The sequence below is a fragment of the Lithobates pipiens genome, unplaced genomic scaffold (assembly GCF_037356315.1).
Source record: "Lithobates pipiens isolate NorthernLeopardFrog02 unplaced genomic scaffold, aLitPip1_a1.2 Scaffold_23, whole genome shotgun sequence".
Classification (NCBI taxonomy): domain Eukaryota; kingdom Metazoa; phylum Chordata; class Amphibia; order Anura; family Ranidae; genus Lithobates; species Lithobates pipiens.
The window spans coordinates 17,486,864-17,513,407 of NW_027507785.1; the positions used below are offsets into that span (position 1 = coordinate 17,486,864).

The window sequence follows — 26,544 nt, forward strand, 5'->3', positions numbered from 1 at the left end:
TATGTTCCTCACAGTGGACACTGACAGCTTATATCTCTGCGATAACGTTTTGTAGCCTTCCCCTAAAACATAATGTAGAACAGTCTTTGTTTTCAGGTCATTTGAGAGCTGTTTTGAGGCCCCCCTATGTTGCCACTCTTCAGAAGAAAGTCAAAGAGAACAACTTGTGATTGGCCACCTTAACCACTTCCCGCCCGGTCAATAGGAGATTGACGTCCGGGAAGTCGTTCAGCGGTGTTTCAATCTGACACACCGCTCCACCGATCTCGGTAAAGAGCCTCCGGCGGAGTCTCTTTACCACATGATCAGCTGTGTCCAGTCACAAGGGGCCTTGTGGCATTTTTAATTAATTTTTTTTAATTTTATTTTTTACTAGTAATAGCGGCGATCTGCGACACATTTTTGGCACCATTGGCATTTATACAGCGATCTGTGCTATAAAAATGCACTGATTACTGTAAAAATGGCACTGGCAGGGAAGGGGTTAACCACTAGGGGGGCGATCAAGGGGTTAATTGTGTTTCCTAGTGTGTGTTCTAACTGAAGGGGGAGGGGACTTTCTAGGGAAGATGACAGATCACTGTTCATACTTTGTATGAACAGACAATCTGTCACTCCTCCCCTCAGAGAACTGGGATCGGTGTGTTTACACACACCGATCCCAGTTCTCAGTATGTCAGCAGCGATCGCGGGAGCCCGGCAGTGATTGGCAGGCACTCGCATCGGCTCCGGGGGCGGGCAGGCACGCCTCTAGGGGCCACAGGGCGAAGTGACTTTACATAACATCGTTTTGCCCAGCCGTGACATTCTGCCACAGTAAAACTGCAGCGGCTGCTCTGCAACTGGTTAAGGGAAAAAATCTGTTCAGACCTGCCTGGCCCTATGTGAAAAGGTTATTGCCCCCTCCCATGCTGAATCATAAATGAACTGTGATTGACCTCAATTTTTTGGAAAGCTGAGTTAAAGCGGAGGTCCATCCTAAAGTGGACCTTCCGCTCATCAGGACCCTCCCCCCCTCCGGTGCCACAATCGGCACCTTTTTAGGGGGGAGGGGGGTGCAGTTACCTGGATAATCCAGGTAACTGCACCCACTTCCGGGATAGCTCTCTGCGGAAAGGGGCGTAACGTATGCCCCTTTCCGCAAGTGCCCGCCCCTTCCCGCAAGTGCCCCGCTGCCTGCTGGGAAACACACAGATCCCAGAGGCAGCGGGGAGCGTCCTTATTGCGCAGCGCGATTCGCGCATGCGCAGTAGGGAACCGGGAAATGAAGCCGAAAGGCTCCATTTCCTGATTCCCATACCCAAGATGGCGGCGACAGGACCCGACAGGCGACCTAGAGATCGGCTTCGGGTGCCGACATCGCGGGCGCGCTGGACAGGTAAGTGTCACTATTTTAAAAGTCAGCAGCTGCAGTATTTGTAGCGGCTGGCTTTTAAAAAAAAAAAAAAAACGCGGAGTCCCGCTGGACTCACGCTTTAAATTTCACTTGCCACACCCAGGCCTGATTACTGCCAGACCTGTATAATCAAGAAATCACATAAATAGAAGCTGTCTGACAAAGTGAAGCACGCTAACAGATCACAAAAAGCCACACCTCATGCCACAATCTAAAAATTTAATTCAAGAACAGATTAGAAACAAAGTGATGTACATGTATCGGTCTAGGAAGGGTTTCAAGGCCATTTTTTTAAGGCTTTGGAACTTCAGTAAACCATGGGGAGAGCCATTATCCACAAATGGAGATAACTTGGAACAGTGGTGAACCTTCCCAGGAGTGACCGGCCTACAAAAATGACTCCAAGAGCATGACGACGATTCATCCAGGAGGTCATAAAAGAACCTAAAACAACATCTAAAGAACTTCAGGCCTCACTTGCCTCAGGTAAGATCAGTGTTCATGATTTAACAATAAGAAAGAGACTGGGCAAAAATGGCATCCATGGGAGAGATCCAAGGCCAAAACCACTGCTGACCAAAAAGAACACAAAGGCTCATCTCACATTTACCAAAAAACATCTCGATTATCCCTAAAACTTTTAGGCAAATATTCTGTGGACTGATGAGACAAAAATGTTACTTTTTGGAAGGTGTGCGTCCCATTACTTCAGACATAACACTAATACAGCATTTCATAACAAGAACATCATACCAACAGTCAGACATGGTGGTGGTAGCGTGAATGGTCTGGGGCGACTTTGCAGCTTCAGGACCTGGACAACTTACTATAATTGATGGAACCAAGAATTCTGAGCTCTACCAGAAAATCCTAAAGGAGAATGTCCGGCCATCAGTTTGTGACCTAAAGCTCAAGTGCACTTGGGTTATGCAGCAGGACAATGATCCGAAACACAACAGCAAGTCCACCTCCAAATGGTTCAAACAAAACAAAATCTTGGTTTTGGAGTGGCCTAGTCACAGCCCGAATCCAATTGAGATGCTGTATCATGACCTTACACAGACTGTTCATGCTGGAAAACCCTCCAATGTGCCTGAATTAAAACAATTCTGCAAACAAGAGTGGGCCAAAATTGCTCCACAGCAATGTGACTCATTGCCAGTTATGGCAAATGCTTGATTGCAGTTGTTGACGCCAAGGGTGGCACAACCAGTTGTTAAAGCGGAGGTCCACCCTAAAGTGGACCTTCCGTTCATTGGAATCCTCCTCCCCTCCGGCGCCACAATTGCCACCTTTCAGGGGGGAGGGGGGTGCAGGTACCTGTACATTACAGGTATCTGCACCAACTTCCGGGATAGCTCTCTGCGGAAAGGGGCGTACATCTACGCCCCTTTCCGAAAGTCCCCCGCTGCCTGCTGGGAAACACACAGATCCCAGAGGCAGCGGGTCCATCCTTATTGCGCAGTGCGGCTCGCGCATGTGCAGTAGGGAACCGGGAAATGAAGCCGAAAGGCTCCACTTCCTGATTCCCATACCCAAGATGGCGGCGGCAGCACCCGAGAGATGATCGAGAGATCGGCTTCGGGTGCCGACATCGCGGGTGCGCTGGGCGGGTAAGTGTCACTATTTTAAAAGTCAGCAGCTGCAGTATTTGTAGCTGCTGGCTTTAAAAAAAAAAAAATGCGGAACTCCCGGCGGACTCCCGCTTTAAGTTTTGGCGGGCAATAACTTTTTCACATAAAGCCAGACAGGTTTGGACAGTTTTTATGCCTTGAAAAATGAAACCATCATTTGCCAGACAGGTTTGGACAGTTTTTATGCCTTGAAAAATGAAACCATCATTTAAAAACTGCATTTTGTATTTACTTGTGTGTGTATGTATGTGTGTATATGTGTATATATATACTTTTATTTTCTCACGCGCTCTCTCTCTCTCTCTCTCTCTCTCTCTCTCTCTCTCTCTCTCTATATATATATATATATATATATATATATATATTTATGTGTGTGTGTGTGTGTGTATATATATATATATATATCTCTTTTACACTTTCTTTATATATATATATATATATATATATATACATATACATACACGTCTTTTACACTTTTATTTATATATATATATATATACATACACGTCTTTTACACTTTTATTTATATATATATATATACACAACTTTGTACAATTGGGGAATTGTATTGTGTTACGCACTGAAAAATTACATTTATTAAAAATATGTTCTATCTTTGTGGTCACTATATGGTCAAATGATTGTTGATATTTAAGAAACCAATGTGTGTATGTTTGGGATCAATGAAAAAAGGCATTATAAGATGATTAGAATATATACGGGGCTTTAAATACGCTTACCCAGCAATACTTAATGGAAAAAATGATACATATACAGTGGTGTGAAAAAGTGTTTGCCCCCTTCCTCATTTCCTGTTCCTTTGCATGTTTGTCACACTTAAGTGTTTCGGAACATCAAACCAATTTAAACAATAGTCAAGGACAACACAAGTAAACACAAAATGCAATTTGTAAATGAAGGTGTTTATTATTAAAGGTGAAAAAAAATCCAAACCATCATGGCCCTGTGTGAAAAAGTGATTGCCCCCTAAACCGAATAACTGGTTGGGCCACCCTTAGCAGCAACAACTGCCACCAAGCGTTTGCGATAACGTGCAATGAGGCTTTTACAGCGTCCTGGAGGAATTTTGGCCCACTCATCTTTGCAGAATTGTCCTAATTCAGTTACATTAGAGGGTTTTCGAGCATGAACGGCCTTTTTAAGGTCATACCACAACATCTCAATAGGATTCAGGTCAGGACTTTGGCTAGGCCACTCCAAAGTCTTCATTTTGTTTTTCTTCAGCCATTCGGTGGTGGACTTGCTGGTGTGTTTAGGATCATTGTCCTGCTGCAGAACCCAAGTTCGTTTCAGCTTGAGTACACGAACAGATGGTCGGACATTCTCCTTCAGGATCTCTTGGTAGACAGCAGAATTCATAGTTCCTTTTATCACGGCAAGTCTTCCAGGTCCTGAAGCAGCAAAACAGCCCCAGACCATCACACTACCACCACCATATTTTGCTGTTGGTATAATGTTCTTTTTATGAAATGCAGTGTTCCTTCTACGCCAGATATACTTGGACACACACCTTCCAAAGAGTTCCACTTTTGTCTCATCGGTCCACAGAATGTTGTCCCAAAAGTCTTGGGGATCATCAAGATGTGTTGTGGAGAAATTGAGACGAGCTTTGATGTTCTTTTTGCTCAGCAGTGGTTTTCTCCTTGGAACTCTGCCATGCAGGCCATTTTTGCCCAGTCTTTTCCTGATGGTGGAGGCATGAATGCTGACCTTAACTGAGGCAAGTGAGGCCTGCAGTTCCTTGGACGTTGTTGTGGGGTCTTTTGTGACCTCTTGGATGAGTGGTCGCTGTGCTCTTGGGGTAATTTTGGGCGGCCGGCTACTCCTGAAAAGGTTCACCACTGTTCCATGTCTTCGCCATTTGTGGATAATGGCTCTCACTGTGGTTCGCTGGATTCCCAAAGCTTTGGAAATGGCTTTATAACCCTTTCCAGACTGATAGATCTCAATTACTTTCTTTCTCAATTGTTCCTGAATTTCTTTGGGTCTCGGCATGATGTGTAGCTTTTAAGGATCTTCTGGTGGACCTCACTGTGTCAAGCAGCTCCTATTTAAGTGATGCCTTGATTGTGAACAGGTGTGGCAATAATCAGGCCTGGGTGTGGCTAGAGAAATTGAACTCAGGTGTGGACAACCACAGTTATAGTATGTTTTAACAAGGGGGGCAATCACTTTTTCACACAGGGCCACGATGGTTTGGATTTTTTTTCACCTTTAATAATAAACACCTTCATTTACAAATTGCATTTTGTGTTTACTTGTGTTGTCCTTGACTATTGTTTAAATTGGTTTGATGTTCCGAAACACTTAAGTGTGACAAACATGCAAAGGAACAGGAAATGAGGAAGGGGGCAAACACTTTTTCACACCACTGTATGTGTAATGGTCAGGTCTCTACACGTTTTTTGACCATATAGTGTATTTTGGTTTCTAATTACCACTTGTAACCAGAAGGGGAGCTCTTTATCCTCTGCTGTACAATTCTCTTTGAAATAGTCAGAAAATATACTTGTATGTGTTTTATACTTGGTTATTAATCTGCTGCCTGTTTATTCCTCCTCCCGCAGGGTACACAGCCGGCACCCCTTACAAAGTCCCTCCAGCGCAGAGTAATAGTGCTCCTCCGCCATATTCCCCATCCCCCAACCCATACCAGACAGCGATGTACCCCATCCGAAGTGCCTATCCCCAGCAGAACCTGTATGCCCAGGTAAGGGCACTCGCCGGTAACACACATGGGTGCCTTGCGTATGTACAGCGCACATTTGAAGTGTATATCTGGGCAACAAACGAAATAAAAAATAATCAGTGCATCTCTGCAATTCATACATTTCATACACAATTCAACATGTTTGTCTTTTTAAAGCCCCTCTGAACTTTAAGTTTAAATCGTCTAAAAACATTCCTTAGGCAGCCCATACATGATGATTTTTTTATTTTTTTGTACACTCAGCAGGGTGAGTGAATAAATACGACCTGATTCCCCAATCCACACATTCGAGGTGCATGGTGGAACCTCTCCTGCTGAGCTATTGTGTTCTGATGGCAGGGAGACTTCCCCCCACCATCAGAATACACTGATCAGCGCTGCCAGCTATAACCAGCAGCACTGATCATGTGGAAATTTCCATACGGGCTGCTTATAAAGCAGTTGATTGGTAGATCGACTATATAGGGTGCCCATACATGGATCGAAATGTGATCGGTCCCTGCTGAACTGGCGGCATTTCGATCTAAATATGTTTGGCTTTAGAAAGCAGCCACAGCCCGAGTAGAAAAGTCTGTCCCCAGCCTGCATGCTGAAAAGAAGGACCCTTGCTCTCTGTGTGGAAGCAGTGGTCTCTCTGCAGTGACTTGACACCACGCCCCCCTCCAGCCCTGCTGAGTCAGAGCTGGATCTCTCCGGTCATCAGGGAACCCGACATTTATAAACGGGGAGGCCCTTAACTATGTCTCACAAACAGGGGTCCCTCTATACAGCATTCTGGCAGGGCACAGCCTCCTTGGATGTATTTAGAGGGTTTTATGCTCGGTTCACACTGATGCGGGAAATGCACAGGAATCGCTGCATTTCCCGTATTGCACCGAATAGCAATCGAAATGTGTTCATGCGATCTGCTGCGGGTGTCAATTAAAAAATCAGGTCGCAGAACGCAGGGCATTAGTTATAATCAGATTGCATGGGTATGAGCACCCAATGCGATCCGATTTCAGGGCGGATGGGGGGGGGGGGGGAGGTGCAGGTTTCCTGTGGTTGGTTGTGTCTTTTTTCGTGTGGTTGCAGTGCAATTTGAGCCATACACAATGAACGATTTCACAGATTCACCTCATTTGCACAGAAATGCGGTGCGATTTCTGCGTGAATTACATACGATGTATCGCATCGGTGTGAACCGAGCCTAATGTATAATTTAGGCTGTAACCACTTCAGCCCTGGAAGGATTTTCCCCCCCTTAATGACCAGGCCATTTTTTTGCGACACGGCAGTGCGTTAATTTAACTGACAATTGCGCGGTCGTACGATGCTGTACCCAAATAAAATGTACGTCCTTTTTTTTCCCCCTACAAATAGATCTTTCTTTTGTTGATATTTGATCACCTCTGTGATTTATTTATTTTTGAGCTATAAAGAAAGACTGACGATTTTTTTAAAAATATATATATATATTTTTTACTTTCTGCTATAAAACAAATCCAATAAAAAAAATTAAAAACAATCGAATTTTTTCATCAATTTAGACCAATATGTATTCTGCTACATATTTTTGGTAAAAAAATCCCACAAAGCGTATATTGATTGGTTTGTGCAAAAGTTATCGTGTCTACAAACTATGGGATATTTTTTATGGTATTTTTATTTTATTTTCTTACTAGTAATGGTGGCGATCAGTTCAAAAATTGAACTTCTGCTTCAAGCATTCCTCACCCCTTGACATGCCACATTTGGGGGGGGGTATTGTGTCCCATTTTTTCCGTGGGACTTCCTGTCCCACTTCCTGCTTCCTATCTTTGGCCACCTAGGTGGCCCCTCCCTGCCAGCAATCTTCTGGGACACAACTCAGGTTCCAGAAAATCAGCTGGCCAATAGGAGAGCGCAGTGCAACTTGCGCATGCGCAGTGGGCACCCGGCTGTGAAGCCGTATGTTGCCATGGCCGGGTGCCCACATTTGCCATGACGGCACCAAGAGAATAGCAGCCCCTTACTGGGCCATGGGGCATGTAAGTGTCGGTTTATTAGTCAGCAGCTATGTTTTTTGCAGCTGCTGACTTAATAAACTTAAGAAATGGAGGGAACTCCGCTTTTAAGCTGAAAAAGCATTTTACTTACCTGAGCCCTGGAACATGACCCGGCAGGGATACGCTGTCTCTCTGCCTGGGGTTCTCGGCTCTTGATTGGATAGATTGATAGCAGCACAGCCATTGGCTCCCGCTGCTGTCAACCAAATCCAATGACGCGGAGCCGAGTCATACATTCGCAATTAGGGAGGCCAAATGCTGGACTCAGGAGGCGCCCGCAAGGTAACCCCTCAGGAGAGCGTGACCTAGGGAGTTACCTGATGTGGGGAGGAGCCTCGAGAGCCACCGGGGGACCCCAGAAGATGAGGTTCAGGGCCAAAACGAGCTGCACAGTGGAGGTAAGTATGATGTATGTTTAAAAAAAAAAAAAAAAAAGGACCTTAACTATCACTGTAAGGGATTGTACCGGGGTGACGCATGCAGCTGCAGGCATCACCATAGTACCGTTCTTTAAAGCGGGCAGTCGGCTTTCTATATATATAATTATGAATGTAATTTGGGGGGGGGGGGGGTGTTAGGTGTCAGTTTGTTCTGGGGGAGGGAGGAAAACAAAGGAAGACAGTAAGAAAAATAAGTTTGGGTCATTTGGCTCTTGCGTAATAGCCAGAAAGGACTAGGCGACACCTGATTGTTTCCGGCTTTGACTGCAAACCACTGGATTGGCTGAATGTTATTTTGTTTTTTGACATGTATAACATGACCTCTGTTGTGTCTAAATGACCTCCTCGTTGTTGTTCCTCAGGGCGCTTACTACACACAGCCTGTCTATGCTGCACAGCCCCACGTCATCCACCACACCACTGTGGTCCAACCAAACAGCATTCCCTCTGCGATATACCCGGCCCCCGTAGCGGCACCACGGACTAATGGCGTTGCGATGGGAATGGTTGCCGGGACCACCATGGCCATGTCAGCAGGTGGGTTCTCTTTCGGTGAGTAAAGGTGAAACATCTGACTTCAGGTCACCCATAGCCAGAGGTGAACGGTACCAAAGAGGGCCTGTCATTTAAATGGCTGGTAATAGATGTACAGAGACCTCGGCTGCTGCAATCTGGAGGACGAAATCTAAAAACTGGAGGCTGATTCAGCCTGCCAGCAAACCATCCAAAATTCAGATGTCCGCTATGGTGAGACAGAGATATTAAAAGAAGAGTCCAAATAAAGTGCATGCACTTTTTAAAATCATTTTCTTTGTAATAATTTTGTTCCAAAAACATTTGACTTTTGGCTCATGTTTACAAAAGCTTCCCTGTAATGGGACCAGTCACCTCTACTTTCTTTCTATGGCGAAAGAAAACAGTGGAGTTTACATTATCTTTTGTGGGCACTCGCCCCGGAAGTGGAGAAGTTTCCTTGTGTTCCCCATTGTTTCCTAGTAGAGAAGATTCCTAGTACCCCTTATTTTGTTTACTGGAGAAGATTCCTAGGGTCTCTTGTAAGTTTCTCAGTGTCCCTTGTATTTCCTAGTGGAAAGAATTTAGTGTCCCATTTATTTCCTAGTGGAGTAATGTCCTAGTGTCCCATTTTATTTTCTAGTGGAGAAGCTTCCTAGTGTCCCCTGTGTTTCGTAGTGTCCCCTAGTATTTCCTAGTGGAGAGGTTTCCTAGTCCCCCCCCCCCCCCCCCCCCAGTGTTTACTATTGGAGACGTTTTCTAGTGTCTCCTAGTGCAGTGGTCATCAACCCTGTCCTCAGGGTTCACTAATAGGCCAGGTTTTATGTATTACCTTGGGGAGATGCCAACTAGAATACTGCAATCACTGAGCAGTAAATTATATGATATGACCCGTGATGTATTTCAGTTATCTTGCAAACCTGGCCTGTTAGTGGGCCCTGAGGACAGGGTTGATGGCCACTGTCCTAGTGGAAAAAAATATCTTAGTGTTTCCTAGTGCCCCCCAGTATTTTCTGGTGGAACATTTGTCTATAGTACCCTAGTGGAGAAGAATCCTAGTGTCCCCCGGTGTCTCCTGGTGGAGAAGATTCTTAGTGTGTTCCAGTATCTCCTAATGGAGAAGATTCCTAGTGTTCCCCAGTGGAGAAGATTCCTTGTTTTTCTTGTGTTTCCCCTAGTATTTCCTAGTGGAGAAGTTTTCTAGGGTCCCCTAGTATTTCCTAGTGGAAAATTTTTCCTAGTGTCCCCCAGTGTCTTCTAGTTGAGAAGATTGCTAGTAGAAGCCTTTCTTAGTGCCCTAGTTTCCTAGTGCCCAATTGAGTAGAAGATTCCTAGTATTTCCTAGTGGAGAATTTCCCTAGTGCCCTCCAGTTTTATCTAGTGAAGAAGATTCCTATCGTCTCCTAGTGGAGAAGATTCCTATCGTCTCTTAGTGGAGATGATTCCTAGCGTCTCCTAGTGGAGAAGATTCCTAGCGTCTCCTAGTGGAGAAGATTCCTAGCGTCTCCTAGTGGAGAAGATTCCTAGCGTCTCCTAGTGGAGAAGATTCCTAGCGTCTCCTAGTGGAGAAGATTCCTAGCGTCTCCTAGTGGAGAAGATTCCTAGCGTCACCTAGTGGAGAAGATTCCTAGCGTCTCCTAGTGGAGAAGATTCCTAGCGTCACCTAGTGGAGAAGATTCCTAGCGTCACCTAGTGGAGAAGATTCCTAGCGTCTCCTAGTGGAGAAGATTCCTAGCGTCTCCTAGTGGAGAAGATTCCTATCGTCTCCTAGTGGAGAAGATTCCTAGCGTCTCCTAGTGGAAATGTTTCCTAGTGCCCCCTGGTGTTTCCCAATTGAGAAGAAGATTCCTAATGTCCCCTAGTATTTCCTAGTGGAGAATTGTCCTAGTGTCCTCCAGTGTTATCTAGTGGAGAAGATTCCTAGTGTCCTCCAGTGTTATCTAGTGGAGAATTGTCCTAGTGTCCTCCAGTGTTATCTAGTGGAGAAGATTCCTAGTGTCCTCCAGTGTTATCTAGTGGAGAAGATTCCTAGTGTCCTCCAGTGTTATGTAGTGGAGAATTGTCCTAGTGTCCTCCAGTGTTATGTAGTGGAGAATTGTCCTAGTGTCCTCCAGTGTTATCTAGTGGAGAAGATTCCTAGTGTCCTCCAGTGTTATCTAGTGGAGAAGATTCCTAGTGTCCTCCAGTGTTATCTAGTGGAGAAGATTCCTAGTGTCCTCCAGTGTTATCTAGTGGAGAAGATTCCTAGTGTCCTCCAGTGTTATCTAGTGGAGAAGATTCCTAGTGTCCTCCAGTGTTATGTAGTGGAGAATTGTCCTAGTGCCCTCCAGTGTTATCTAGTGGAGAATATTCCTAGTGTCCCCAGATCTCGCCTCTGGCCTCCAAAGCATCTGATCACGCTGAGATCAGTTTGATCAGATGCTTCTTCAAGTCGGTAATGGCTTGTTTACATGAGACCGAAACCAGAAGTGATAAAATCCTCGTCACTTCCAGTTTTTGAGGTCACACAGTGTGAGGAACAACATCAGTTCCTTTCAATGTGTGCCTGGAACTGGGTGCTGCCAGTCGCATCCTCACCGGGCTCCTCAATCGCACTGGAGAGCCCGGGAAAGGTGGAGGAAGTGGGGTGGGACCCCTTTCCCCCACCTGAAAAAAGTAATCCAGCGGCTTCTTAGCTGCAGTGATGACCGAGATATCAACCTTCCAATCCAGCGGTATGTCAACGTTGCACCAAATTATTTGTGTCAATTGCGATCTCTCTGTATCGCAGGAAAGACAAAGTAATGAAGCGGACTGACTACGAATGACAGAATCTTATTGAATTAGTAGGACAGATCTTAACTTTCATCACTTATCTTTTTATCCAGGCACGTTACTGACCACGCCTCAGCACACTGCCCTAGGAGCACATCAAGTCTCTGTGCCAACATACAGAGCTCAAGGAACCCCAGCGTACAGCTATGTACCTCCCCACTGGTAATCCGCTGGCCTGTCTATGTAAGTACAATAGCCATGCTTATTCTCTATATACAGAGATATGGTGGTATTAGTGAGACCTCTTGTGGTGCCTCAGTGAACAGCAATGCTTGTGGCACGATTGATTTAGCAAGGGCCCATTCCCATTGTGCGTTGCTCTCAAACATGCCATTTCAGCCATTGAGTCACAATGTGTAAAAAGTATATATACTCAAAATCCATTATTTTTTTATTTTAATTTTTTTTTAAGTACATTTGCTATTTTACCCCACTTCCTGGGAAGGAAGGGGGTGAAAGTGCCCAGTAGGCAGGTGGTTAATATCAAAATGAACCCGGGGGGGGGGGTTCATTTTGATGTTGGGCAGATTAACCAGTTGCCGACCGCCGCACGACGATGTACGTCGACAGCATGGCACGGGCAGGCATATTGGCGTACATGTACGTCCCTGCCTTCCCGCGGGTCGGGGGCCCAATCGGGCCCCCGCCCGGTGCCTGCGGCGGTCGGTTTTCGTCCGGGAGCGATCCGGGACGAGGGGGCGGCCATTCATTCATGGCCACCCCCTCGCGATCACTCCCGACGAATAGAAATCCCCCGTGACATCACTTCCTCTCCTGTAATGTAAACACAGGAGAGGAAGTGATGTATTCTCTCCTCCGTGTCGGTATTTTTCGTTCCGACACGGAGGAGAGCGGATCGGTGAGTTGCACCAACACTCTACACACACAGTAGAACATGCCAGGCACACTCACACCCCCCCTTTACCCCCCGATCACCCCCCCAATTACCCCTGCCCCCCAGTCACAGTGACACCAATGTCATTTTTTTTTTTTTTTTTTTTTGCATTGGTGTCATTTGTGTCTGTAATAACTGTTAGGGCAGTTAGGGTTAGCCCCCTTTAGTTCTAATGTACCCCCCTAACCCCCCCAATAAAGGTTTAACCCCGTGATCACCCCCCGTCGCCAGTGTCACTAAGGCTGGGTTCACATTGCAGCGGTTTATGAGAACGAATGTGATTCGCACCGCACTGCAAATCACATCCGATCTCTGTGCGATTCGAGTTCAGCCATTCGCCGCACCCGCCGCAAATTCGCACGGGACCCTTTTTTTGGCCCGCAGCAGAATCGGATCGCATGGGTGTTCACACCATGCGATCCGAGTTTGCAGATCGCACTGCGATATGCGAACTGATCTGGGGGTGTCAGTAACATTTCACTGACACTCCCAGCAGTTCGCATAGGGCAGTGTGAACTGCCGCCGGGAGGCATGTGATGCGGGAACCCGCCGCGGATTCGTGGCGTTCCCGCATCGCTCCAGTGTGAACCCAGCCTAATAAGCGATCATTTTTCTGATCGCCGTATTAGTGTCACAGGTGACGCTAGTTAGGCAGGTAGGTATTTAGGTTCGCCGCAGCTTTTTATAGCGCCAGGGACCCCCATATACTACCGCATAAAGCCCCCTGATTGCCCCCTAGTTAACCCTTTCACCAGTGATCACCATATAACTGTTACAGGTGACGCTGGTTGGTTAGTTATTTTTTTATAGTTTCAGGGCACCCGCCATTTATTACCTAGTCTCACTAGTGTACCCCTAAATTTAGGGGTGTCTACTTTCCAAAATGGGGTCATTTGGGGGGGGTTTGTGCCATCTTGGCATTTTATGGCCTTCAAAACTGTAACGCCCTTAGAAAGCCTGAAGGCGGTGCTTGGTTTTCGGGGCCCCGTACGCGGCTAGGCTCCCAAAAAGTCCCACATATGTGGTATCCCCGTACTCAGGAGAAGCAGCAGAATTTATTTTGGGGTGTCATTTCACATATGCCCATAGCATGTGTGAGCAATATATCATTTAGTGACAACTTTGTGAAAAAAAAAAAAAAAAAAAGTTTGTAATTTTCCCGCAACTTGTGGCAAAATATAAAATATTCCATGGACTCAACATGCCTCTCAGCAAATAGCTTGGGGTGTCTACTTTCTAAAATTGGGTCATTTGTGGGGGTTTTGTGCCATCTTGGCATTTTATGGCCTTCAAAACTGTAATAGGTAGTGAGAAGTGAACTCAAAAATTTACGCCCTTAGAAAGCCTGAAGGCGGTGCTTGGTTTTCGGGGCCCCGTACGCGGCTAGGCTCCCAAAAAGTCCCACATATGTGGTATCCCCGTACTCAGGAGAAGCAGCAGAATTTATTTTGGGGTGTCATTTCACATATGCCCATGGCATGCATGAGCAATATATTATTTAGTGACAACTTTGTGAAAAAAAATAAATAAATAAATAAGTTTGTAATTTTCCCGCAACTTGTGGCAAAATATAAAATATTCCATGAACTCAACATGCCTCTCAGCAAATAGCTTGGGGTGTCTACTTTCTAAAATGGGGTCATTTGGGGGGGTTTTGTACTGCCCTGCCAATTTAGCACCTCAAGAAATGAGATAGGCAGTCGTAAACTAAAAGCTGCGTAAATTCCAGAAAACGTACCTTAGTTTGTAGATGTGACAACTTTTGCGCAAACCAATAAATATACAATTATTGACTTTTTTTTTACCAAAGACATGTGGCTGAATACATTTTGGCCTAAATGTATGACTAAAATTTAGTTTATTGGATTTTTCTAATAACAAAAAGTAGAAAATATCATTTTTTTTCAAAATTTGCGGTCTTTTTACGTTTATATCGCAAAAAATAAAAATCGCAGAGGCAATCAAATACCATCAAAAGAAAGCTCTATTTGTGGGAAGAAAAGGACGCAAATTTTGTTTGGGTACAACATTGCATGACCGCGCAATTACCAGTTAAAGCAGCGCAGTGCCAAAGTGTAAAAAGACCTCTGGTCATTTACCAGCAAAATGGTCCGGTCTGAAAGTGGTTAAAAAACCCACATTTCTGGTTGCTGGGGCTGGAGGACGTGCTGGGAGTTCAGAGTCTGAGAGGAAAGCCTCCACGCCTGTAATAATGCTGAAACACACCCAAGATAAGACTCACCTCCGTCTGTGCCCCCCTTTGCTGAGCGGCCCACACTGGTTGCGGGGTGACACACACCTCTAACACACTGAGGCGGATGCTTCGTGCATTTGAGGGTTGATCTGGCTAGGGCTTGTACATCCCCTGAGGAAGCTAATGCGAAACATGTCGGGATGAATTGTTGCAAGTACCTCAACTTTATATATCCAGGACCCCTTAAACAATATGTAAATTGTTAATACTGCACCATTTGTGCTATTTTAATTGTATTAATAAACTATATTGTTCTTATTAAATACATTTCTTTAAAAAAAAAAAAACCCACATTTCTGCAAAAAACGCATTACATGCTTTCTGCAGCTTCTCCATTGAGGTCTATTGAACCAAAGTTTTGCATTTAAAAAAAAAAGAAAATCCCTGACCCTTTCCAAATACGCAGCGCCTGAAAAAAGCATAGATGTGAACGCGTCCCATAGGAAACCGTGTAAATGAACTGTAGTGCGTTTCTGCAAAAATCACTCAACAAAAAAAAAAAACACATATGTGAACCAGGTCTAAGCCCTTGTACACACGGTCGTACATTCCGATAGGACCGCGTTGTCGGATAATACGACTGTGTGTGGGCTCCATCGGACTGTTTCCGTCGGAGTATCCGACGGACCAAGTTTTCCAGCTGGGCTATAAAATTTTCCGACAACATGATCCGATCGGACCTTGTCCGATCATGTGTAGAGAATTCCGATCGGACGAAGTGCCACGCATGCTCAGATCAAATTCCTAGACCAAAGCTATTGGCTACTAGCCTGAACGTAGTCCCGTCCTAACGAAATAACGTCATCACGTTAAGTACGATCGGATTTTCCGACAACTTTGTCCAACTTTGTGTATGCAACAGTTTTCGGACAAAATTCGACGGATTTGGTTGTCGGACTGTCCGACCGTGTGTACAAGGGCTAAGACGTTTAGTAACATAATGGGGTTAAAAAAAACTAAAATTTGCTTTTTATAGTATATAAAAAAAAGCACTACTGAAAGGGGTTCATTTTTTATTTTTTTACTGTAGAACAGTGAAAGTAATGTTTACTGTAGCAATTTATTTGCTCATTTTGTACTATAAAGGGCTCATTTTAGTTTTTTTAACCCCATTATCTTACTGGCCGATCAATTATGAAAATAGTAATCGATTCATTTCTTTGTCGATTAATCAATTGGTTGTTTCAGCCCTAATTGAAATGTATTGTAATTGTATACTGTAAAGTGATGCGCAAACTGTTGTCGCTGTATAAATCCTGTATAATAATAATAATAATATCTGTGACCAAACGTATTTTTTATATTTTTTTTTATCTTGCAGGTCTGGAGTAAAACATTGTATGCAAACGCTCAAGTCTTACATGGGTGCTGGAACAACTGACGAGCGGCACCAAGTCTGTCTGCAAGATCAAAAACAACGGAACACACACATAAAAAAAAAAAGAAAAAAAAAAAAAAAAGTGCATCGGTCACTTTATTACTCTTAGTGTTTTTGTAAAAGCTGCTTTTCTGTAAGCCGCCACCTTTTCTGTTTTCCATGTGTCACTCGTTAGCCGTTCCCCCAACGCAGAGGCCACCCCCTTCTCCGCCTACGACATTGCTGGCGTCTCTGTGTGTTTTCTGACATTCATTGAAACATTTCCCTTTTTTTCTTTTTTTTTTTTTTTTTTTTCTTTTCTTTTTTTTACGATTCATCATTTTGTTGTTTTTATTTTTTTATTTTTTTTGTATTTCCTCTTTGTTCAGTTTTTCGAAATTTCATTAATGCAGTTTTAAAATTGTGTCTTCCAAAGCTCACTGTCTGGCATTAGAGAATTGTCGAAAATTCTGTTCTCGTCGAAGCTGTGATGGCGCTCGCTTTGTCACAGGAAAACTACGAAACTAATGCAACGTTTTTCGTATTTTTTTTTGTTTTTTGTTTTTTTGCTTAGTTTTATTTTTTGCAATGAAATTCGAGGCTGCTATACTAGTTTTTTTTTCTTGTGGGGAAAAACTAGAAGTATTCTAGATGTTACGTACTAACCACCACTTTTCTGTAAAAGCACAAAAAACAAACGTGTCTCGTGGTTTTTTTTTTTTGTTTTGTTTTTTGTGTTGGAGGGCATCAAACATCTCCCATCCCTGCATCCCCCAACACGGGACTTGCCCCCCTCATTTGACCAGTTCATAAAAGCGGCACAAGACCACTATACCAACGTGCTGTCGCAGATACACCACAATTGTATTCCGGCGTCATGCACCCGAGTGGTGTCTGGGACCCCGCACGCGGTCCAGTCTTTTACTCTAGTTGATGAGATGTTGTATTTGTGAGACAGTGTTATGGATAGAAAGGCTTGAGTGTTATTGTAGATAGCTCAGTCCTAGTTTGCATGTTCGTATAGGAATGAACAATTTACTCCACGATGTACTGTAGCTCGGGGGCCTGCCATGGCAAAGCAGTGAGCCACTGTTACCCTCCTATTAGGAAACTCCGACTCCCACCTTTTCACAGATGCCCCCACCCGATTCAACGACTATCTGCTCAATGCAAAGATGTATGAAGCCTCTGCAGTAGAAATGCAATATACAAGCCTTAGTCAAGGCTCAAACAACTGGCATCTTTGCCGTGGCCGAGGAACTGCAACCTCTGGCTTGTTCCGTAAGGGCACACTGGACATTGTAGTCCCCCTGTCGCCACGGTGTGGCCAACTTGCCCATGCCTGTAGCTGTAAGTGCTTCTAGTTTCTGTAACTAGAGACTATCATATATAAAAAAAAATTTTTTGTTTTTTTTAGTGTGCATTTTGGCACTTGTCCCGTCCCGTTCCCCACCCCTTCCAGTCACGATTACACAATTACCTCAGCTTAGCACTGGAATTTCCGATAAGCCTAGCTTTCTAGAACACTAAACCTCAGAATACACTACAGACCAGTCCTTTTTTATTTTTTATTTTTTTTTAAACTGACATTTTATTGGTGATTTTTCAGTATTGGTCATTCATTTCATAATGGGATTTGAGATGGCCCCCCCCCCACAGGCAACTTGCAAAAGAGAGACACTTACCTTTCCCAATCAGGACAAAGTAACATTGTCTGCATATAGCCCATCAACCCAGTCATGTACACTTACCCAACAACCCGCTGCTTCCTACTGCAGAATCCCATCAGGCCTAAGGTCTGGTGTTGGAGTCTAGACTAGGAGGGTTATCCCATGAGTCCTTCCACGTGATAATGTTTGGGTCTGGTGAGTTACAGCTCAGACCCAGGCACTGTCATATGAAGACGGTCAAAAGCTCCCTCATACCTGGAAGCCCCTCTTCATTAACATGAGCTCTGGTTGTGCAAAGAGGCATCATGGCTCCTTACCTGTCTCGGGAAGTGGGCTATCAGTTTGTTCTGACTAAGCAAAGTGACATATCCTTCCATGAATTTGCATGTCAGAGTGCCCATACTCTTACAGGTCTTATCCCTTTTTATTTCCAGAGAGACCGGGGGCTTAAAACCTAGCAGCACAATTACAGACTTGCAGCTCAGAATTCATTGACTTAGCATGCCTTTCCTATCCTGCAGTGCCACCATCTCTAGTGCAGCTTGGAAGCCATTGATTTGGCATGCCTTTCCCATCCTGCAGTGCCACCATCTCTAGTGCAGCTTGGAAGTCAATGACTTGGCATGCCTTACCCATCCTGTAGTACCACCATCTTTATTGCTGCTTGGAAATCAATGACTTGGCATGCCTTTCCCATCCTGCAGTGCCACTATCTCTAGTGCAGCTTGGAAGCCATTGATTTGGCATGCCTTTCCCATCCTGTAGTACCACCATCTTTATTGCTGCTTGGAAATCAATGACTTGGGATGCCTTTCCCATCCTGCAGTGCCACCATCTTTATTGCGGCTTGGAAATCAATGATTTGGCATGCCTTTCCCATCCTGTAGTACCCTCATCTTTATTGCTGCTTGGAAATCAATGACTTGGCATGCCTTTCCCATCCTGTAGTACCACCATCTCTAGTGAAGCTTGAAAGACAATGACTTAGCATGCATTTGCCATCCTGCAGTGCCACCATCACTATTGCAGCTTGGAAATCAATGACTTAGCATGCCTTTCCCATCCTGTAGTACCACCATCTTTATTGCTGCTTGGAAATCAATGACTTGGCATGCCTTTCCCATCCTGTAGTACCACCATCTCTAGTGCAGCTTGAAAGTCAATGACTTTGCATGCCTATCCCATCCTGCAGTGCCACCATCACTATTGCAGCTTGGAGGTCAAGGACTTGGCATACCTTTACCATCCTGCAGTGCTACCATCTCTATTGCAGCTTGGAAGTCAATCACTTGGAATGCCTTTTTCCATCCTGTAGTGCCACCATCTCCATTGCAGTTGGACATGACCATCAGACTGAGGGCACTGGGGTTAGGGGCCTCCAGGGAGCTCTGAAAAAAAAAAAAAAAAACTATGATCCAAAGTTAAGTTTCAGGTAGAAATCTTTTTTCTGCCGTGGAAATGTTAGGACTCGTTCACAACACGTGGTCTGTATATGTGTGTGTTGCTGTGCATTACCATTCATTGTCATTGCACCCAGAGCGCATCTACAGTACGCTGCAATGCACCTGCACTGAAGTGCACCCATAATGCATCATAACGCACAGATGCTAATGCTAAGTGTATTGCAGTGTGGTGCATTTTTTGAAAAAAGGAATGGACCTATTTTTTTCATGCGTTGATAGCCTATTCAAAATGGGCTTACATGACTCGCCTCAAACCCATGCATTGCAGCGCACCATATTGTGGTGTGAATGGCTCTTATACTGCAGTGCAAATCGACATCAGTTTAATCCACATGGTCCAGCAGTTTATTATGCCCTTGAAGCGACAACACAAACCTACATACAATCACCTACTTATGTATTGGTTTTACTGACTTTTAACACAAAACGTATCCGGTCTTTTCAGGAAAATCTCTCTTTTTTTCCAGCATTTTGTATATCAAACAGCATTGTACATCAGATGTGTTTGTTGCAAATACCGTATAGTGTTGTCATGTAGTATTGCACTGTGTGCGGTCTTTGTGGCTGCAGTTGTTCCTTGTCTGGCTTTTAAGTTGGCTCTCCCAAGAAGTGGCACGGTCTGGCTGATTTGAAGGAACCGATGAAAAGTAGTAGCAATAACTTGCCTCCTGCAAGAGGGGAGGGGCTCTTTACTTGACCAATAGACTTGCTCCTCCCTGGATGCACAATATTGACATGTGTTTGTAAAGGTACTTTGCACTTGTTACTCTTTCTTTTGCTAACGGTACTTGAGGTTATTTGGAGAGATTAGGTTTAAGCAATACATTTTGTTGTGTGTGCATGTGCAAAAAAATAAATAAAATAATGGATTTTTTTTTTAATGTTTCTCTTTAAAAGACTAGGAGGGTGTCAGTGAAGTGTCGTGTGCCTGTTATGTTTGCCCCTTTCTATCTGTGTTAACAGAAATTAATGAGTTTTTTGTTTCATTTGAGTCAGTAGTTCAACATTTAGCTGCCAGCAACTTTTAACATGACTCACATTTTTAAAGGCTTGCTGATCCATATTCTTGGTTTTTGTACACAAATGCTCCCTCTAGTGGTCCCCTTTTTATCAGGGAATGTAAGAAGTGTCCATAGGTAAAGAGAATAGGACTTTGCCCATTTACAGCACAGTGATGGAGTTTGCAGATAGCTCACCCTACAGGTAGTTGTACTTACCCAGCCATTCTCCAAGGCCACAATGCTTCTTGGCATTGGGGAGCACATGGCCACCCTGTGTGACACTGGCCCGCTGATGGACCCAAACACTGTTAAATTGGGAGAAGGGAAGGCATGACCTCATCTCCCTTTCTAAATTCTAACACTAAAGCTTAGGTGGGGATGCTTCAGCTGCAAAGGAGTGTGGCTGGGTAGGCACGTTACTTTCAACTGATTATATCCACATTTATAGCTAATACGTCCCTACATAGTTTTCATTTAAAGGGTAATTTTACTCCACCTTTATCAACCTTGTTAAAAAATACTTCTCTCAGTGTACATTTAGCAGTTTCATGTTAATCTACGTTTGCTAAGAAATCAGCAGCAACATACAACAGTGGAGCTTAAGGCATATAGTAAACATTGTCCTTTGTCCAAGTCTTTTAGGGCCAAAAAAAACCACCATACCATCTATTCAAGGTCCATGTCTATAACAGTCCCAATGCATCTGCTCCCTCTCGACTTGTACTTGTTAAGGAAAGAACTCTGCTTCCATTATGCCTTGCTGAACTGAAAATAGTTTATGATGCAGTTTAATAAAAAATAATAGTTGTTCATTTCCAAGCTAGCATGGAGCAGTGCATACTGGAGGGGTAATCACTCAAGCACTTATGTAAAATAACTTTGTACTCCCACAAGCAAAGTGGACCTGTCAAAATAAAATGGAAGGCTACACATTGCTTCAAGACTTCTCTGTTATGAGCAGTTACATCTGGGCAGAATGTCGGGAGACATTTGGCGGTTCAAAAAAAAAAACGGCCGACATTCTGCCCATGTGTATGTCAGTCTGCCTGAGGAGAAGCCGGCTGTTTGGCTGGCCTCTGTTGGATGTGCATGCTGGAAAACCAGCATCCCCTCGACTCCTGATCAGCGCCGTCAGGCAATAGCAGAGAGCGCTGATTGTAGTGTTCTGGGGGGGGGGTCCGCCCTGTCAGAAAACAGCTCAGAGGGAGAGATCCCTGAACTAACCTCGCATGGTTAGTACAGCGACTCCGACTTTTTTTGTGTAAAAAAAAAAAAAAAAAAAACTGTAGTGTGTACCCAGCTTTAGGGGGACCTCCGATCACATCTTCTGTTGCTTAAACAGCAGGGAGAACACATTTAGTTTAAAGCTGATTGGCTGGCTTTGTGCTGTGAGTAAATCCCGTTGGATAGTGTATTATTGAACTAAGTGGGGTGTTTGCTTGTGCCCATTACAGCTCCCTGCCAGAAGACCTGCAATTCCTAATTTTTTTAATTGGTTTTTGAAGATAAGTAAACATAGCAAATGCCAACACATTTTCACTTCACAGTGCCCTCTGGCATTGGCGAGCAAAAATACCAGCATCACTTTTTATTTTCCTGGCATGGTTCAGTCCATGTTAATAGAGCATGTAACTCTCTAGATACTTTGTATTGTACTCCACACAACAGCCAAGCACTGATGCATGCTCGAGGACACCACTGCTTGTACAGTTTAACTAACTCTATATGCATTGGGGGCATGCTAGCTGTGCTAAACACAGGGAGGTGGAGATGGGGCTTGGGTAGCTCCTTTTTTTGGGGGGAACCCACCAACAAAACGTAGTCAACAGTGATATTTAAACATTAAAGGTCAGGTTAGCTCCAGAAAACCACCCATGTGTATGTTTTGATACAGCTATGCACATTTCTGTACTGCTGCAGATTGTTCTTCAATATCAAATATGTTTGTACAATGACCTCTTCCACCCACTCAAATCGGATATAAATCAATCCCACACAGACTCCCCGTGTCATTGATCATACACTTACTGTCTCTGTGAGCTTCTTTATGTTGATGTCCACGAGCCTCTCTGCAGAACTGTAAAGCCAGAAAATGTACTATCCAACCTTTCTTCATTAAATTTGACATCCTCTACAGTACGATATGGTGCACTGAATAGCACACTCTTTTTTGATGGCTTCGGGGTTTTACAGATCATTTAAAGTTTACTGGAGTGAGTATTTCCTGGAAAACTTTTCCTATTATGTCAAAAATATTTTTGGAATTGTGATTTCTAGATTAATAGTGACAATTTAACTTCCCTTCTTACATAAATGACAAATGCACTAGCAAGAGATCATTGGGCCAGGGTGAGTATAGCATAGAAGAAAGCACTTGCTTCCATGACCTAGTGCAGTGATGGTGAACCTCGGCACCCCAGATGTTTTGGAACTACATTTCCCATGATGCTCAACTACACTGCAGAGTGCATGAGCATCATGGGAAATGTAGTTCCAAAACATCTGGGGTGCCAAGGTTCGCCATCACTGACCTAGTGACTTAAAAGGGAACCTTTCACCATAATAGACTAAAAGCCAATATAATGTGGTGCTTATTGATGGCACCCATGCCTAGATTACATAACAAAGTTGATCCAGTGACCCCCCCAGAACATGAGCTGACCCTTTATATTCAAATCTGCAGCAAAGTTAGTGGGCATTCCCCACTTCTTGCAATGCAGTTACTACGCTTTGTTTTTTGGTGGCTCTTGTATTGTACTGTGGAAAGCAGGAAGAATCCCAGAGCTGGTATTGGACATGGTCCTTTCAATATCCCCCAATATTACTAATCCTGGCAACCTCCACCCCCATCTGTCTCCTTGAGGTGTTGAGATCATACAAGTCTTAGATAAATTCCCAACACCCATACAAACGATGTAGTCTATTCTCTACCTCTATATGGCAGGGTTGTGTACTGTGACTGTTTTTTTGGAATGTGTATGGCTGTGTCAATGTTTGATACTTAGTTGAGAGAGAGGTTTTTACTATGCTCATTGCAGCCCCCGTATTGATGTTTGAAACTTGGCTGAGAGAGGGGTGTGTACTGGTGCCTATTGCAGCCCCCCCTGTGTTGATTTGTGAAACTTAGCTGAGAGAGAGGGGTGTGTACTGGTGCCTATTGCAGCCCCCCTGTGTTGATTTGTGAAACTTAGCTGAGAGAGAGGGGTGTGTACTGGTGCCCATTGCAATCCCTTGTGTTGATTTTTAAAACTTTGCTGAAAAAGCGAGAGGGGCGTTTTACTGGTGCCCATTGCAGCCCCCTACTAGGAGACGCTTTCATTTTCATATGGTTTCCCCTGATGAACAAAACAAGTCAGTATGTTTCATTTACAAAACAATTCAGGGAAAAATTGTCTTGCAAGCAATCTCCTTTTCAGTCTCCCATATTGCATTGGGAGATTGAAATTCACATTTCATTAGTTGCATCTGGCAACACAGTCTGATGAAATACTTCCCTCCAAGCATTATTTTTATTTTCACACTTCACTCACTCCGCTTCATTGATCCCAGCCTAGTGGACCTCCTGACCTACAAACTGATCTTGAAGCTGCTATTCCGTGTAAATTATATACCAACCCTCCACATAGTCACTCGTTTTCTTTTGTCCTTTTTAATACCTGGGATTTTTTTTTTTTTCTGTAAGATGGATCACTGCTCAGTATTTTTTTTTTAATAAGGTGGAGATGAAAACAGAGAAGGATTTTCTTACAATCAATACATTATGTACAATCCACATTCAAATCCTTGTAAAGGGGAAAGTATGAACATATAGTAGTTATATCCGTTCAGTGCTACAATTATACCATTAGTAAGCAAGCCCTTATATGCGTATATATAAATATAAATGGAATATATCTTTGCTTTAAATATACTGTAATGCAAGACTTGAAAAAAAAAAAATGCATATTGATAGTTTTCTTGGCCCCTATAGTCAGCTCCACGCAAGCTGATCTGTGTGTACGAGTATTTGCTCTTGTAAATTTAGGAACGACGGCTAGTGTTTTTGTTTTATTTTTTAAATTTTTCTGCAGTTTATGTAATTTATGACACTTTTTTTTTATTTTACCATAAGTGTTATTTGCGTTTTTGTTTGAGCAGTTGATGTTTATTAAACTTAACTAGAAGAAATGTAATGATGCAGAACATTTCAGAAACACAAGTCTTGGGGCTTTCACAGTTGTCTTGGTTGGAGCATGTAGCTTTTTTTTTTTTTTTTTTTTTTACTTTTGAAGGTGAACTTTAGGGAGAAAAATGTTTTGCGCTTGCAGTGGGGTCCATCTTCCACCTGCTCGTTTGGCTTAGGGCAGGGATGTGCAATTAGCGGACCTCCAGCTGTTGCAAAACTACAAGTCCCATCATGCTCTGCCTCTGGATGTCATTCTTGTGGCTGTCAGAGTCTTGCTATGACTCATGGGACATGTAGTTCTGCAACAGCTGGAGGTCCACTAATTGCATATCACTGGCTTAGGGGATGATGAATAAGGTGCTACACTTACCTTTTTCCTCCATTCTTTCTTCATGTGACTGAGCCTCAGAGGCCTCTTCCCATATCACCCCATGCAGTGGAGGACCAGCAGTCCTGTACTTTGTGAGGGCTCCAAAAGCCCACCTATGCTTCACAGCATTAGACACCAGAGGGGGGGCAAGAAATAAGGCAAGTATAACATGTCATTCATCGTCCCCTAGGCAAAACAAGCAGTTAACCCTTGCAGACGGTAAGCGGATCTGCTGCAAGGGTAAATGTTTTTTCAGCCAGGGTTCAGCTTTAGGGTTAAAAAAAGAAAAAAAAATTATTCGTGCTGTTGGAAGTGATTATTCGGCCTGACTGGCAGTGGCAATTCAGTCTGATGCATAATAAAAACACACGGGACTGATGTATGAGAAGAGCGCTTGATGGAAAATTTCTTGTTGCCTATAGGTGCCAGAGTGCCGTTTTCAAAAGGCACAGGTGGTGGAGGTGGCAAGAGTGAGTTGCTATGGCCCCCTTTCATTACAGGAAGCCCTGTGGATCTGGTTTATGAAATATATGCCCATACCAGCTGCTCAAACCCTTGTCTGAATTGCCGAAGTGGCAGTTTATTTTTGTTAAGGACAACAAAAACAATTTTCTCCTTGAGTTCCCAGTTCATACATTAGCCCTGGTGGTCATGAGTACGTAGACACCTCTAATTAGTGGAATACTTATGCGTACACGCAGTCATGCAAATTTCTGGAAACAAATGGTGGCAGCTGAAGAGGGTGAATATTGGTGGTGTGACAACTAGGAGGAACCTGAAAGCAGCCATCTTGGGCCAAATGTATGAAGGATCCAAGGTATGTTTTCTTTCTCACTAAGCAGTGAGAATCTCTTTACTGCTGGAGTGAATTTGAGAATAAAATTGAAAAATTGATTGGGTAGGGAGAAGCGGAGTTTCTTGTATAGAACCCAAGATGGCTGCCTCTATGAAGTATATAGCCCGGTGTGTGGTAATAAAGGTGATAGAAGGTTCTTTAAAAGAGATTGTTTAAAATGTTGGTTTAATTATTGGAAGTTAGTGGGATTTTACTGCCATCATTCTTGGGACAATGTTTATAACATTTACATTTTATTAAAATTGAACATCTAATTTGGTTTGATTAGGATCGCTTTTAATCTTTTGGGTTTACTGTCTGTCCATCAAATCCTGGTCCAGCTGCTGTGAATGCTCTAAATGCTCTGCTGTGAGTTGAACCCTCTGGTTCTACTCTGGTTTCTCTATGGAAAAGCCAACAGGGGCAGTGGCCCCCAACTTTATGGTTGAGGTTTCATCACAGACACTTTGTGAATTCTCTACAGTACTAAATGTAGAGTCAATTTAAGAAAACAGAACTAGATTGTTCTACTCATACCAGAGCCCTAGCTGGCAGTGAGAGGGGATATCTTCCTAGAAGGCTCCTAACTCCACTCACGCTCCCCTGCAGTTGGATTAAGAAGTCAAGCAATTGAGTCTGTTACCGGTAAATTCCACGTAATCTAATTTAAATGGAGATTCCCACGAAGACCTATCATCATGGCTACAGATGAACTAAGTTGGTGGTCAGATCACCAGGCTTTCAGGAGACATAACGAGTTAGTGGGTGAAATCGCAATGCAAAACTGAAATGCCATGTTTCGTGGACTTGCCCTTCAATAGAAATGTCGTGCAATATAGATGCAAGACAAGTACTGTGGCGAGTACCGTGGTGATATCACTGACTTCCAGTGATCGGATAGGCTGGAGTACCTCAGCAGTTTCACTGGCTTTCAGTGATCAGATAGGCTGCAGTACCGCAGTGATATCACTGGTTTCCA

General features: G+C 43.8%; 1 protein-coding gene across 4 annotated transcripts in view; it reads left to right on the plus strand.

Moving 5' to 3' along the window:
• The window catches only part of FAM168A (family with sequence similarity 168 member A), a 232,354-nt gene extending 207,992 nt beyond the window's left edge, over positions 1–24,362 (plus strand). For all 4 annotated transcript variants that reach the window (XM_077451218.1, XM_077451221.1, XM_077451219.1 and 1 more), the window contains 4 exons: positions 5,619–5,761; positions 8,591–8,765; positions 11,609–11,738; positions 16,026–24,362. In XM_077451218.1, the coding sequence (XP_077307344.1) occupies positions 5,619–5,761; positions 8,591–8,765; positions 11,609–11,721 (431 nt within the window). In that variant the 3' untranslated portion in view covers positions 11,722–11,738; positions 16,026–24,362. The remainder of the gene's footprint in view (positions 1–5,618; positions 5,762–8,590; positions 8,766–11,608; positions 11,739–16,025) is intronic.
• The last annotated feature ends 2,182 nt before the right edge of the window (positions 24,363–26,544 follow it).